This window comes from Apaloderma vittatum, unplaced genomic scaffold (genome assembly GCF_000703405.1).
Source record: "Apaloderma vittatum isolate BGI_N311 unplaced genomic scaffold, ASM70340v1 scaffold6684, whole genome shotgun sequence".
Classification (NCBI taxonomy): Eukaryota; Metazoa; Chordata; class Aves; order Trogoniformes; family Trogonidae; genus Apaloderma; species Apaloderma vittatum.
This window is the reverse complement of record NW_009714285.1, coordinates 18523-32958: the sequence shown is the minus strand read 5'-3', so window position 1 is coordinate 32958 and position 14436 is coordinate 18523. Positions and strand designations below refer to the sequence as shown.

The window sequence follows — 14436 nt, the reverse complement described above, 5'->3', positions numbered from 1 at the left end:
TTTTAAATAATGCTGTCTATCTAAAGACGAAATCTTGCCCTGACAGAAGGTGCTGGTTATTATAGATAAAATTGATAGTTGTTGCCTGGATGTTGGTGAAAACCAGACATCTGCTCAGTTCTGAAAATGAGAAGCGAGTATGTAAATAGAGCTAGGAGGTTTGTGGTCAGGCTCTGCATTTGCACCACTAGCAGGGTTTAGTTTTTGCAGGTTCCATGTACCCAAGCTATACTCTTCTTACCTGGTAAGTGGAGGCAAAGAAAAAGGTTTCTACGCAAGTGCAGAGTTGTTTGTTATTTTACTTGAAGGAGCCTCAGTTACTACAACGTACCTCCCTACGGAGTCAGTCTGTGGTCTTTGCTGCACATTTAGGTGGTTACTTTGTGTTTGCAGACTTGCTGTGCCTCTGAATTATTGGTCACGGACTTCGACTTCAAAATAGCGGTTGCAGAGAGAAACAGATGATTGAGATTTTAGTGCAGCTGTAAAGTCTTCCTTGGAAATCTCGCTTCCTGGGAGTGCGGAGATGGATTGCTCAGGGCAGATGTTTGACTCTGTATTCTGCTGCAACTAGCTTGTCACATTGAGCAGTGAATAGAAGTATCTGAAACGCACAAGCTCTTCTTCAGAAATCCTTTCCGTGTGGAAGTTGGGGCCCTTTGTGGAGAGTTGAGGATAGCTGCAGCTGCGTGCAGTTCGGTGCATCAGCTGTGGCTCTGCATTGTTGTCTCCCTTAGTTCTAAGCACGTTGCATTTTGTGCTAGCAGGTTCCTGCACTGCTAGCAGGTTCGGGACTGTTGAGGATGCAAATTCAAAATGAATTGTGCATCAACTGTCTTAGCTTAAGCAGCCTTGACATGGAAAATGCTTTAGGGACCGTTCCACACTTGCAGATAGAAAATCAGATGCAAATTAAAAGAACAAGTGTGTGATTCCACACTTGAGTGCATGAGTTAAGTCAACTGCAACAGATCATTTCACCAAATTTCTGGAAGCTATTAAAAGGAGCAACAGAAATCTGCATGATGTTGAATATATGTGAAGACTGGAACAAAAATGAAACATGGTCTGTCTTTCCTACAAGCATTTTGATTACATTCAGGATTGTTATTTCTGTCAAATTACCTTGGGTCAATTTTTGATACAAGGTCTTAATTATGAACTCCCCTCCCAAAGACTTGCTCTGAGGGACAAACAAAAAAAGGAGCAGTTGCTCAGAACATACTGGGATGGAAAACCAACTACTTTAAAAATGAATATTTAGTTGCTGGTAGAATAGATAAACCCAAAATGAGATTTGCTGCTCCATATTGTAATAGGAGCTCAGTAAAGAGTGGCATTTTCTTCACCCTTTGCACTGTGACTCTTGCTGAAGACAGTCTCTACGTTTACAAAAAAGTTGGCTTAAATGGCCGCTTAATAGCAGTAGTTCATGTAAGTGATTTCTGGATGATATTTGTTTAATTAGAAATTTTAATTAAGTGACATTTTAAAGTGTGATTCTTGGAAAAATGGTGTAGATGCAGGAGTAACTCTGTACTTAGTTCAGGAGAAGACCTGTGCTTAGAAGCAGCATAGTCTTAAAGCTGTCCTCTAAGGCCTGTGCAAAACAAATCTGTTTCTGTTGCCTTGCTGCACATCCGTCAGGTCTCTTCACGCTGTCTCTCATTTGTAGATACGTGTTCCAGTTCTTGACTGAGCGTTTCAAGTTTTTAACGGATTCACTAAGGGGAGGAGTTTGCGAAGGCTGACAGTTGCCTTCACAAAGGCAGCTGCTGCCCTTGGTTGTTCTCAGGAGCCCCTTGGAGACAGATGAAGCTTCTCCAGACAGTGACTGAGAGCAGGGTCCTGTCTTCAGGTCCTTTGAATTACCTCTGGAGAGTATATCCACATTTGGGTTATCTTTTGGGAGGCTGTCATCCCTGCTCATTGCTTGTGAAAATGAGGCTGTTTATTCTACTCTGTTTTACTGATTTGTTAAAATCTGCTTTAACACATATGAAAGATAAATTCGTATTTGAAGTGCTCTATCTCTGAAGGAAGATGTGGCGAAGGTTGCTGTTTTATTTTAAGTCATGTTTAGCGTAGTAAGACAAGATCTTAACGTTGTTTATGTAAAGAAAATATTTTGTTATGTTTCTTTAATAATATTTGAATAATCATAATATTCCCCCTCTTCAGCTAAAGGGATCCGAGCTAGAAATTACACTCGTCAGAGGTGGTTTGTGTCAGTGCGTTGGTCCAGCCTGTGCCTACGTCAACCTCAAAGTTTGTGTTAATGGGACAGAACAAGGTAGGGATGTGCCGGGTTTGATGTGTCAGTGGTGGTGTCTGGAAAACGGTGTGATGCATCTCAGAGCCACAAATTTGTGTGAAAGATGGTGCAAACTCCCTTCCCACATTAGCTTTAAATAATTATTGAAAATAAGTTTATTAAAAGCAAAAGCAGCTGTTGTCCATGATGTCTTCTGATGTGGACCTGAGGTAAATACTCAAACGTGCATGTGAATTATTTCTCTTCTGCAGGAGGAGGCGTATGCACTCTGTTTGTGCCCGTACATCCACCCACGCTCAGGGGGCGTACCTTGAGAATCTTTAATTCTTGATTTAGTACTGTAAATGTAGGTGGTGCCTTTATGTGAAGGAGATAGTGCTTTTGAAAAACTTAGATATAAAGTATAAAGCTAAAAAGAATACTTAAAACTATAGAATATGATGACTGCATCTTGGGTAATGAAAAGATGAGTGCACTGGTATCATTGCAAGGTTGAATTATATGTTAAAATGAGAGAAAACTAAATGCACTCTGTGGAATTCTTTTTCTTCCCTGCATGTGTTTACAGTTTATGTGTCAAAGTAAGCGTGCCCTGTTTAACATGGTTACAAAGCCGCTTACTGCGTAGTAATGAAGGTAACTGTACAAGCTGGTGAACGTTTCAGAGGGCACACAATCTGTCAGGTTTTAATCAGTATAATACTGGATTATAATTCAGTGACATAAAAATTTGACCGATTTATTAATAAAACCAAATACAACTTCTGTACTCTAAATCTGAAGTACACTTGAGTCAGTTTCCCTGGTTTTTCTTTCCTTTTTCCTTTTCTTAACGAAAAAATTTCTGGAAGATGCAGTGTTGCCAGTTTCAAGTTTGTTTAGAAACGCACTGGAAGTAATTAGAACAAGTCATTAGAAAATCATAGAAACTTGAATGTTGCTTCCAAACTGCATTTTAATTTCTTAATTTTGGTTTTAGATGGCGTATTGCTGCTGGAAAATCCAAAAGGAGATAATACCTTGAACTTCACTGGACTGGTAGATACTGTGTCCTGCATTTTTGGTCTTAAAAATTCAAAACTGACAGTTTTCAATGGAAAAACAGGTAAATGGAGTATGATGGGTAACACTGAAAGTCTTTCTAGCAGCAGCTAGGAAATACTTACTGTATAATTATTTACTGTATAATTTTTCTCTATATATACAAATTTGACAAATGCATAAGGAAATAATTCTGTTTTATAGTACTTAGCTCATAAGACTGTGTTCATACATCAGAATGTTTCTAAAAGCTGCTGCTAAGTGATGCTCATCTTTTCTGTTACCTATTTCCATTGCAGTTCTCATCAGGACAAAATCTGATTTATTTCAGGAAGTGTTTCCATTGGATCCAGGCTATGCTATGTATTGATGGCGAGCTGCCATCAGCTTTTGCATGCTTTTCTTTCTCTAATGCCTCAGTAGGCAGGGCGAGAACTTAAATTGAAGGCAAACTGCTATCTGTAGAGGAAAAAAGGTTGTTTTTCCACCCTAGAGAAACTTGAGGTTTCTGCATTTCTTCTTTTTAGAAAAATCCATTGGATATTTTTGCAGCTTGAACTTTGCCTCAGTTTAAGATGTGAGAATATGAAATATCTTCTGTGGCTTATACATAGACTTAAGGGCTATCATAGTTTGGTTCTTCGCAAAGATACTACAGCTGAAACAAAGAAAAACGTTATGAGAAATGTTGCAGTTAGCACCTATGAAACGCGCATTCTCTCCCTTAAGAGGAAGGTGCTGTTTTATTACTGTATTACGGATAATATTTCCATGCATCAGAAAAAGTTGCAACTTAGAGATCAGCACACTGGGAACACAATTACAGTAATAACCAAACACTTGAGCAAAGAAGCAGACAGTAGAGTACTGAAGAGTGGCTGTGCTGTGATACGACTTTAGAGATGCTTCAGCAGTAATAGAGCAATAGCAAAACTCTTTGTGTGTTCTTGGGGTTATTTATGGGCACATCTTGAAGTTCACACATTGCCTGTTTCCACACAGTTCATATTAAGTCTAAAATGAGTGACAAAGAAATTCTAAAATACAGCAAAAAAGGTAACTGGACAGCTACAGAAACTTTTGCTGGTGTGTTTTCGCAGAAGTATTACTTAAGCGGTATCTAAGGGGAGATACTTTAAGTGACTGCTGTGAAAGGCTGCTTTGGGGTGCCCACAGGAGGGCTGGGGATCACCACTTTGTCTGCCTATCATCATCATCACGACTGGGCTTCATGAACAAAGATATGGGAAGGGCTCTACCCACACTTACTACAAGCACGCTGATGGCTAAAAAGGCCGATGCAGGACAGGCAAGTCCGGTTGCAAAAGGCACAGTGGAAAGTCTCCTTAGGCGGTATTGGCGAGGCACGGTTCTTTCTGCGTTGTCTTTTCTCCGCGAGACTGATTCTACCTATACCAGTAGGGAGATACTCTTACTTGGGGCTGTAATGTCACTGTTACCATCTCCATCTTTTGTTTTCTTGCTTGTCTTTTCCTGAAAGTGTTTCTATAAGAACGTTTTGGAGGGGTTTCTTATTTGATGTAATCCATTTCCTTACTGTGATAAAACCTTTCTCCAACTTGTGCTCAGCTGAGTGATTACTCTTTGCTTTCAGTTGTAGGTGATAGAGAGGAAATTTTGCATCCCTCAGTATCTTCCTCAAGTTTTGGTTATGTTTTAAAGGAGCAAATAGTTCTCCTTTAAATCCTTTTCCATGTAGTAGAAATACACTTCACAGCAGTGTGCTGTGTGCCTGCAGAGGTGGGTATGTACTAGTACAATTTGTTACCACATCAGATGTTAAGCGCTGAGCTGCAAAAGGCCAAGAAGAGTTGAGAACCTCTCACCTCATTCAGATTATATGCAATTTGACTCCTTATTTAGTTCATTTTGTGCCAAATGGATCCAGCATAAATCTGTTAATGCTGATGGAAATGGTAAAGAAAACGTAAACCTTCCTTTTTCCTCAAAGGTGCTTTTCTGCTGTAGTAACAAAGGCTTTATTTCTTTTCCTATATTGCTTTTGCTCTGTAGGTGTCATTTTGGGACTTTCCATCTTGGTGTGCTGATTTTAAACTTGCGCTCCTTGTAAGTGGGCTGGGCAGAGCAGTGTTTGGTTTTTGTTTCCCTGGCCGCTTATTAACAACATGGAAATTTCCTTCGAAAGGTTAATTATCAAATTCACTTTTGTTGCAATTTGGCAGAGATGTTGAACGAGTATTGATCAGCGGAAGAGATGGCTCCCTGGGGAGTCAGGGTTGAAGGCACATACAAAGAAAATAGCTCTGGAAGACGTTAGAGAATAGCCAAAATTCCTGGTGTTTGGTTTGGTACAGTCTTTGCTTTACCTGCCCAACCTTTGCATGAGTGATGTAAGGCGAGGCCTGGTGGTGACTCCAGGGTCTCTTGAGGTGAGGCAGGAGCGTGGTATCAGCCGCTCTGTTGGAGAGGAATGGCAAAAAAAGGTCGTGCACTCCAGACAAATTGTTGCTGAATTGTTCCCATGTGTGTTAATAAAATTGCGGCCCAGTAAAACTGTGTTTCTGGCTCCATATTTTCCTTCCTGTGGTTTTTAGAGCTGTCCACTTTACTTGCAGTAATTTATTACCTCGTTTTCTAATTGTAATGAAGATTTACTTAGGGTTGTGTAATGGCACAAACTCAAGCAGTTTAGGGCAGGCTAAAATATGTCATCTCCCTGTATTTCAGTGCAGCATTGAAATAATGGGATAAACATTTCCTCTGCAGCAGTGTATCGATGTATTTTGAGTAACTGCACAAGCACTGAGCAAGGCTCTGGGATTTGTACTGCCCTGAGAAACTGCAAATAGATTTTGTCTCTCTTTCCATTAAAAAAAAGAGAATCGTTTAAAGGAAAAAGGCTCAGCTCAAATCAGATGGTAAAAACAGTTGTCTGACTTTCTTTTTGCTCGAGATTGCTAAAAAACTGAAAGCTTTCTAAACTCCTTATTGGGAATGCTCTTCAACTTGCACTGAGCTTTCAAGGAAGTAGCCCTTATAGAAAAACCCTATTTTTAAAAATTGTTTATGGGAATAAATGAAGCTGTAAATAAAGGGGGAGGAAGGGAAGATGAGGCGAAAATACCCCTGCAAACTTCTTAGTCCATGCCATATTTCGTCTTTATGATTTTCAGATGGTGAATTTGTTTTAATTCTATTCGTAGTGCTGATTTTTGCTCAAGAGTACAAAAAGATCCTTTTTTTTTTTTTTATCTTTAATTTTTAAAAGGCCATGAGGCTGTAATGCACCTTTGGAGAGCATTACCACTTAAGTCTCAGCTGCAGGAAGAACTGACTTTAAAAGTGATTTTAATATTGATGAGCACTTGTTATACCTGCTTGTTTTCAAGTGTATTGTTATGTGAAAAAATGATCCACTTTTTTTCCTGCTATTCCTAGAGGGTTCTAGGAACCTGCTCCATGGACAGCATTCTGCATGAGTTCTTCCCTGCAAATATGTCAGGGGTCCTGCAAAGCAAAATAAGCAAATGGCCATTCCTGAGCTTGTGCCCTGTTGCCCCGCGTAGATCGGCACCCATCCTGGCAACTGTGTAATGTCAAACTCCAGATTCCCCAAGCCACGGCTCTGTAAGGCACCCTGCTCCCTACTGCTCTCTCTTGCCATGACCCTTGAGCCCTGTGTGAACAACAGGCAACACTGCTCTGAGCTTGTGTTAGGAAAAACCTGCTCCAGACTCGCCTTCTGTAGGATGAAATCCTGATAAGTCCTCTCCACTTGTTAGCTTAGTTATTGTCTTGCTTTCCTGTAAGTAAAACCAAAAGCAAAGCCTCTTCCTGCACTTGAGCATGTACCTTGAACCTCAGACAAAGCTCTGTATATCCATGTGTGTATGTATATATACATACATACATACATATATATGTATATATAAGATTATTTAAGAAATATAGCAGTTTAGAATCTTAGTTGCAGTCTGAAGTCTTCATCCTTCCATAGGGCAGTCTTATAAGCCTTCCACAGTGCTTGTGCTTGTGTGCTCTCTGGCAGTTGGCAGAATTTTAAGAGCTTATGTCCCGTGACTACATTTCACAGGCTCCTGTGGGTAGTGCAGAATGCAGCCCTACCTATTTCGTTTGTATTACAGAAACCTCCTTAGCTTCTCATCTGAGCGCTTTCAGGGTGCTGGTGTTGCTTCTAATATCCTTTGAGACATGGGTCCTATTTTGAGTCTGATCTTCCACCCTTTTCTAAATATACATGGCCAGAGTCATCTGCTGAATCATCAGCTGTTGTTGACAAATATTAATGCAAAGGGCATTATTCATGAGCTAACCAGCCACTGATTTTGCATCTATTGACATCTGGAGTTTAATGAGGGAAACGTCCTGATGTTGCACAGTAACACACACTCGGTGCTGCTTCCGCTAGGCAAGTCAGGGGGCAGGCAAAGATCGTGGGTCTTAAGTTAATGAGATAAAAATCGTTGGCCTAAGTGAATAATTTCTTGCTCCTTTTAAGTTATTTAACTATTTTTATTGTGTAAGTGATCGTGTTGCATATTTATATGCATAAGAAACGTTACATAGGAGCTAATTTCCACAGCAGATGAAGCACTCTGTTAAGAAAAGAAAATACTTCTGAACAAATTCCATTTTTCAAGACAGAGAAATGCTCCTTCTTTCTTGAGGAAGGAATTACAAAGCAGGAAATGCTTCCACAGTGGAAAATCAGTAGTTAGAAAGACTCATTGTCAGCTAATCAAGTGAGAACTGGACCTCAGCTTCCCTGTAATGGCCTGACTGGTCTCATTTTCTTTTTCAGAACTGATAAACAGAACTGACTTGCTTACTCTGAGCGGAAAGACTCTCCATGTGACAACAGGGGCAGCCCCGGCTCTGACCAACTCTGCCGATGCTCTGCTCTGCCAGTATATCAACTTGCAGTTAGTGAATGCAAAACCACAAGGTGCGTAGGATACCGATCTCTCCTCATTTACAGGCCGAGCTTTTCGTGAGACAAGTTTTGGACACGATTGCTTACTGGGGATGATAAGTATGTCTGTTTCCATTGGTAGACGGTGATTTTGTGTATTTTTGCCTAGTATTTGCTTTCAAATAAACACAATGTTTATGCTTAGCTTTTCTCTCCACTTTCATAATAGAAAAAGGAGAACCAGCTTAAGGGACAGCGTTTAAGCATGAGCCCTTCAGCATTGTTCTCGTATTTCTGCTCACCTGTGCAGCTTATTTGAAAAGGGTCAATCTAAAGTTGACCAAAAATGAAGGAGGAGCCAACTCTTTACCAAGACATTGTAAAGAGTCTGTGAAGCATTTCTCAGTGCTATTTAGAAGGCAAATAAAATTGTATTATTAGCTTCGTCTGGAGTATAGGTATGTGTGTGCAGTTCTGTTTCACAGCTGCTAATCTTGTAACTTCCTTTTTACCTGGAGATTTGATCATCAAAAGGTGCTTTGTGAGCTACTGTTGTTCTTAGTAGTTTGTGTGTCCTGTTGAAATAGTTCGTGTTTCCCAGTCTTTAGATTATCCTGTTGACCCATCTAAAGCATTTTGCCAGGTTTTCTTTTGTTTGTCAAACTGTTAATAATTACTTCTGATACTGTAATTTGTGAACTTATTTACTGAATATCTATAAATAGGTAGATATTCGTAATTATCCAGCACTATGAAGAAGAGATGAAATGGAATAAAAAATCCTGAATTTCAATCTACCAAGATAATTGAAATAGTATCATTCTTCATCAATAGTGATTCAACTGTTTATCTTGTTCAGAATGTCAGAAAGGAACAGTGGGAACTCTTCTAATGGAAAACCCTGTTGGCCAGAATGGATTAACGTATCAAGGTCTTCTACGTGAAACAGCAAAAGTGTTTGGGCTCAGAAGCAGGCGGCTAAAATTGTTCCTGGATGAAGCGCAAACTCAGGGTAAGCACAGACTTTTGGTGTGCTTGTCCAAGGATACTTGGAAGCTACTGTTGAGGAGCAGCTAATGTAGCCTGAGATCTAGCTCAATGACTAAATGCACACTGTTCACACATTGGTTTCTAATTTCGCCCCGTAACTCAATATTTATTTAATAAAATCTTTTAAGCATACATACACTTTTAGAAATTTAAAGCTCTGACGCATTCCCCTTGTGAAATGGCCAAGACAAGTTCTGTAAAAGTTTCTTCCTTTTGAAATAGGAAGGTCAGTCAGCCACGGAAATGGTAGTTGCATGCTGCCATGACTAAGCAGAGAATCTCCTCCTAGAAGTGAGGGAGTCTAAAGTGTGAATATTTCCAGAACTTGTTCAAATTGTTCCTGTGACATTCACATTGTTGCAGAATTTGTTCTTTTCCTTTTGGAGAATAGGAGTGGGTGAAAAAGGGTATCAGATCTATTTTAGAGTTGTGCGAGTAGGTCAGACTCGGTAGGATGTGGCAGCTGCAGTTCATTGAGAGTACCTGGGAAGTAGGAAGCTTTATCACATAGTCACAGATCTGAAATGTTAAAGAACCTTCTGAAACCACAGACAGATGGTGAGACTTAGAAACCAAAATCTCTGATTCATGAGAAAGATAAGACTAAGGACACCTGTAGTGCTAAAAAGTTGGACCTGAGAAGGATTTGGGACTTCATTTGACAGGAAGAATGAATTGGAAACTACATGGTAAAAAAGCCCAACAGTATTTCTGTTTATTCAGGAAAATTCTGCTCTTCAAATTAAATGATGCAAAGGATTGTGTCTCCAGTTTGTGGTAGCATGAGTTACAGACTGTTTGGGAGAGAAATGTGACACTTCACCGTGACTTATCACGGTTACCTGTCCAGAAGTTAAATGGGATGGATTTCCTCTGGAGGTGCCTGTCAGCTCATGGAGGGAGGAGGAGGAGTGTAGCTCTCTAGTGCAGCGGGCTAAAACTGGGGTTACTTAGCTCCCCATCTGGGCTGGGGGCATGCTAGTTGGGTAGAAGAGAATCAGAGCAAGTAAGGTGTGGGCTGTTTTGCTGTGGATTTTTAAAATTTTATTGCATGAGACCTGAACTCTGTTTTCTCAGAAGCCAAGAAGTAAAATGGGTCTCAAATGTTGATGAGACTTCTGGTGTTACTAGAGAGGACCGGAGACTACAGCATTTAGAAACAGCACAGGGTCTGAAAACCAAGTGTATCAACCGCCTCTTGTTTGCATAAACAAAAAATGTATGTATGTGCAAGACTTTGCTCACTAGGAATTTAGCCGTTCAGGAGCAATTGATGCTACACTTTTTGTTTCTGTCATTTGTTGCAAGGCAGAAGGGAATAACAGCAGCATATGATTTAGTTAAAATACTAAACTATTGTAGAAAACTTTTGAGCTTTGAAAGAGGGACAAAACAGGAAAACGTTATAGCCTGTAAGCATCAGTTTATGTAAGGATTTTTGAAATGCCTTCACCTAAAAGGGGATCACTATTACGCATTTGTAGTATGAATTCTACAGAACTTCAAGTTACTTCAAGTTTAAATAAAGTGTGTAAGTGACAAATTGCAATGATGTGAAAAACCAGATTTGATAGCTCTTCAAAGGCTAAAACAACTGATTTGGTCTTTTTTGGACTTGGAATGTAGAGAGCTTGGTCCTGGCAGTTTATTTGTGTATCTAGCCCTTAGGCTTTGTAGCTTCTGCTATCTCAGATTTATTTCTCACCATGCAGCTCTTAATAACATTTTTAATTGTATAAACACTGAAATGGTTGTACTTTGTCTTCAGATCTTTGTGGTAAGTAAGCGCTGCATATAAAACAAATATTTTGATGCCTCTGGAAAACATTAGGTCAATTAATGTTTATGTGTGTTATTGCAACTTTGTTATCCTCTGTTCATCTTTTTATTAATGCATTTCGAGGTCCTACCTTTAAAACAAAAACTATTCTATCTCTTGAGTAGCGGATTTTTTATGTCTTATTCTAAAAAGAAAAAATTATTTACTGTTAACCATTTCAAATGTTTGATTAAAATAACCCATTAACTGGAAAGCTGGTGCTTGTTTTATAAAAAAGGGAAAATCACTTGGTTTAAAATGAGTTATTGCTTCATTACTTTTATAAATGTTGTCAGGTACAGGCAATTGGGCATCTGCTGTCTGTTGCACTAAAGCTTGCCAGTTCTTTGGAAACAAATGTGGTTTTCAACCCCCTTTGTAATATTGGAAAAACAGTCTATAAATGTCACAGCGGTGGGCATTGCTTACTTGTGAGATGGAAACACGAGGTACAAGTACTTGATTCAGAGATGTATTTGGGATGAAGGCAACACTTTTTAATGTGCTAACTTCAAAGCTTTCCTTTGGAATTGTCACAGAAAGGCTGCCCTTACATTTTGTTAATAAATGAAGTTCCAATTTGAAAAAGCAGTTATTGTATTAAGCACTGCTGAAAATAGTAGCTTGATGTTGTTCCTCGGTTTGTTTGGCTGCCTCTGTAGACCAAAATAACTTTTTTACAACTGATGTAGTATTTTCATGGGAAGGGGAGGGATAATGAGAGAATAAAACATTAATTGCTGAATTGAACGGTATCTCCACTCCCTTAGCTCTGTAGATAGGTATTCAGCTGCTTAAAGCAGAGCACTGTGCTGGAAGAGAACTATTTCACATGATCCATAAGGGCTTCATAATTCTTTAACTAATAGATGGCTTTTACACTTCTATGCTGACTATATCTGCTCAGTCTAAAAAAGGTACTTTTTGAAGAAAGATGGAGGCCTTACTGTTAGAATGAAGATGCACACTGTTACACAGAAACAAAACTCCTAGCTGCCGTTTCTAGACTCAGTCTTCATGTGGACATCATGTTACTGAAAGCTAAACTGCTTTTCCCTGATCTCCATGGATGCGCTTCACCAACTGGCCTCCCCCCAGCCCCACGCCTGCCACCCGGGTCTCTGGCCAGAGGGGAGCCCGGGTTAGAGCAGCATCAATGTCAGATGTGGGTTCGGTGATGCTCTGCAGTACTACTGCAGGATGGCTTCTAGTGAAAAAACAGCCAGCCCTTCGGAGGGTTATTAATCTGTCGTTTGTGCTAACACTAGTGCCAAAATTTAAAATTATCTTTTATTTACTTGTGTTGTCTGTAGGGATTCTGGTGTGCGGAGTAACACTAACGCCCGATACTCGTTTGCTTTGGTTTTAGTGGATGTATTTGTGGTTGCCACGTTTCAGTTAACTAGTAAAGAGACCTATGGTCTGTCTACCATTTGTTCCAAAGCTGTACCTCCCAGTATTCAAAACGGTCTGCTCTGCTGTTGGGGTACTTTGCTACAGCTGAGGGATGCAGGGAAGCATCGAACTTTTTGGGATAAATGTACTGTAAGATGACAAGAACAGTGAGATTGCCAGTTCCTAACAACTTTGTAGGTGACTTTTTCTGTAGCCAGAAAGTGTGATTGCTCGGTGTTTGTGTTTCATAAATAATTATCAGCTTGGAATCGGCTGGTTGGAAACATGGAGTGGCTTTAAAAGAGGTTTGTTGCCAAGACTTTATTACTATTCTAGACTATGTGCATATAGCTAGGGAAAGGGGTGAGGTATTGATCTGCTAGGGTATGAAATGCTATAGGCATACTGTACAAGATTGCAACATAGTTTTTCAACAGGTACTACTACAGTCTTTGCTTTACGTTTAAAACTCAAGTTAATGCATGGATGTTCTTATCATTGTACTCCTTCGCACATACGTGTTCTATATTCTGTTAGAGATGGGATACCAGAGGAGATGGATTTCTCTGTGGCCATTCTTACATGATGTTTCCAAGGGACTCTGATCTTAGTGCACTGTGTTGTATTGATAATGACTCCATTGCATTATAACAGTTTTCTGAACTAGCTGTTGTTCTGTGTGGATGTGAAGCTGAGAGCTGTGGGCTGACATAGATTTTAAAAAACTCCTCCTTTGTAACCTAGAATAGCATCTTGCACTGGCAATCCTGACGTGTGGTGACCCTTTCTCTAATGCTCTATGCTTTAGCAGGAGGGAATTTTGAGCTGAGCAGTTTCTGTCCTAGTCCCCTTTTAATTGAACTAACAGAACTGTCTGCGTAAGGGGGGGAAACATTGTTTCACCTGTAAGCAAGAGCCCTGACTCTCTTCTGTTTCTCTTGTTTTCTTGATTCAGAGATCACAAAGGACATCTCCATGAAGAATTTGAACATGAAGACTGTGTATGTTCGTGTTATACCCACCACAGCTGAATGTTGAGAATTGCATTTCTATGAATAAGACCGTGTAGACCTTTTTCCACACAAAAAAAGGGAGTCAAATTAAGTTAGTATGCTTTCAGATTAACATCCAAGTTTGGTATGGTACTTTTAACATCTCAAATTGCACACAGGATGTTTTCTACTGGTGCATGTCTAATATGCTGCTCTGGTTTCAAAGACAATGTATTTTCATTACGTTATCTTACAATATTGTAAAAGCTGTTCAGAAAAAAAGTCAGAATTCCTTAACCTTAGATATCTATGCAGAAATTTGCCTGAAAGAAATGGGACTAGTACCTCAGTGATGCTGTTCTCTGCCTGTCCTTTATGAAGAGGACATCTTGGATTTTCTAAATTGTGGGTTACCTACAAGGGTCTATGATGCAGACGCCATGTTACAATAGCTTTGAAACTTACTTAAGGGTTACTTGGATTTGTTCCTTCATTCTACCTGAATTTTGATTAAGTGTGTGGCTAATGATTTAAAATACTCCCTAATTTCAACAGTTGGAACAATAAATTTGCTTTATCTCCACACTTGTGTTTTCTCAAGTTCAGAGTAATCTGCTTACTTACATTCTCTCGAGAAAATAACACCACACAGACCAAGAAAACCTAGAGAGACTTGGAATCTGAACCTGTCCATACTGAATGCCAGTGACTTTGCATTGTGATACTGACAGATTTGGGGGATTTTGTTCGGTTAGAGGTTTTGGGGAGGGTTGTTGGCTTTGGTTTCAGATTTATAAGCAGTTTGGGATTAAAATTGGTGTTGGCCTTTCAGTTTTTATAATAGTCAATATACCTTGCCAGATGTTTTGGCCTTAACTGGTGTATCTGTAGGCACGTGGAATAACAGGCAACCATTTTCAGTTTGAGCATGTTTTTTTTTTTGACTAGT

General features: G+C 39.6%; 1 protein-coding gene across 1 annotated transcript in view; it reads left to right on the top strand.

The window, feature by feature from the left end:
• IARS (isoleucyl-tRNA synthetase) overlaps nucleotides 1-14070 on the top strand; it is a 102327-nt gene extending 88257 nt beyond the window's left edge. The window contains 5 exon segments of the mRNA XM_009868688.1: nucleotides 2182-2293; nucleotides 3255-3380; nucleotides 8121-8264; nucleotides 9091-9243; nucleotides 13451-14070. Of these exon segments, the coding sequence (XP_009866990.1) occupies nucleotides 2182-2293; nucleotides 3255-3380; nucleotides 8121-8264; nucleotides 9091-9243; nucleotides 13451-13533 (618 nt within the window). The 3' untranslated portion in view covers nucleotides 13534-14070.
• The last annotated feature ends 366 nt before the right edge of the window (nucleotides 14071-14436 follow it).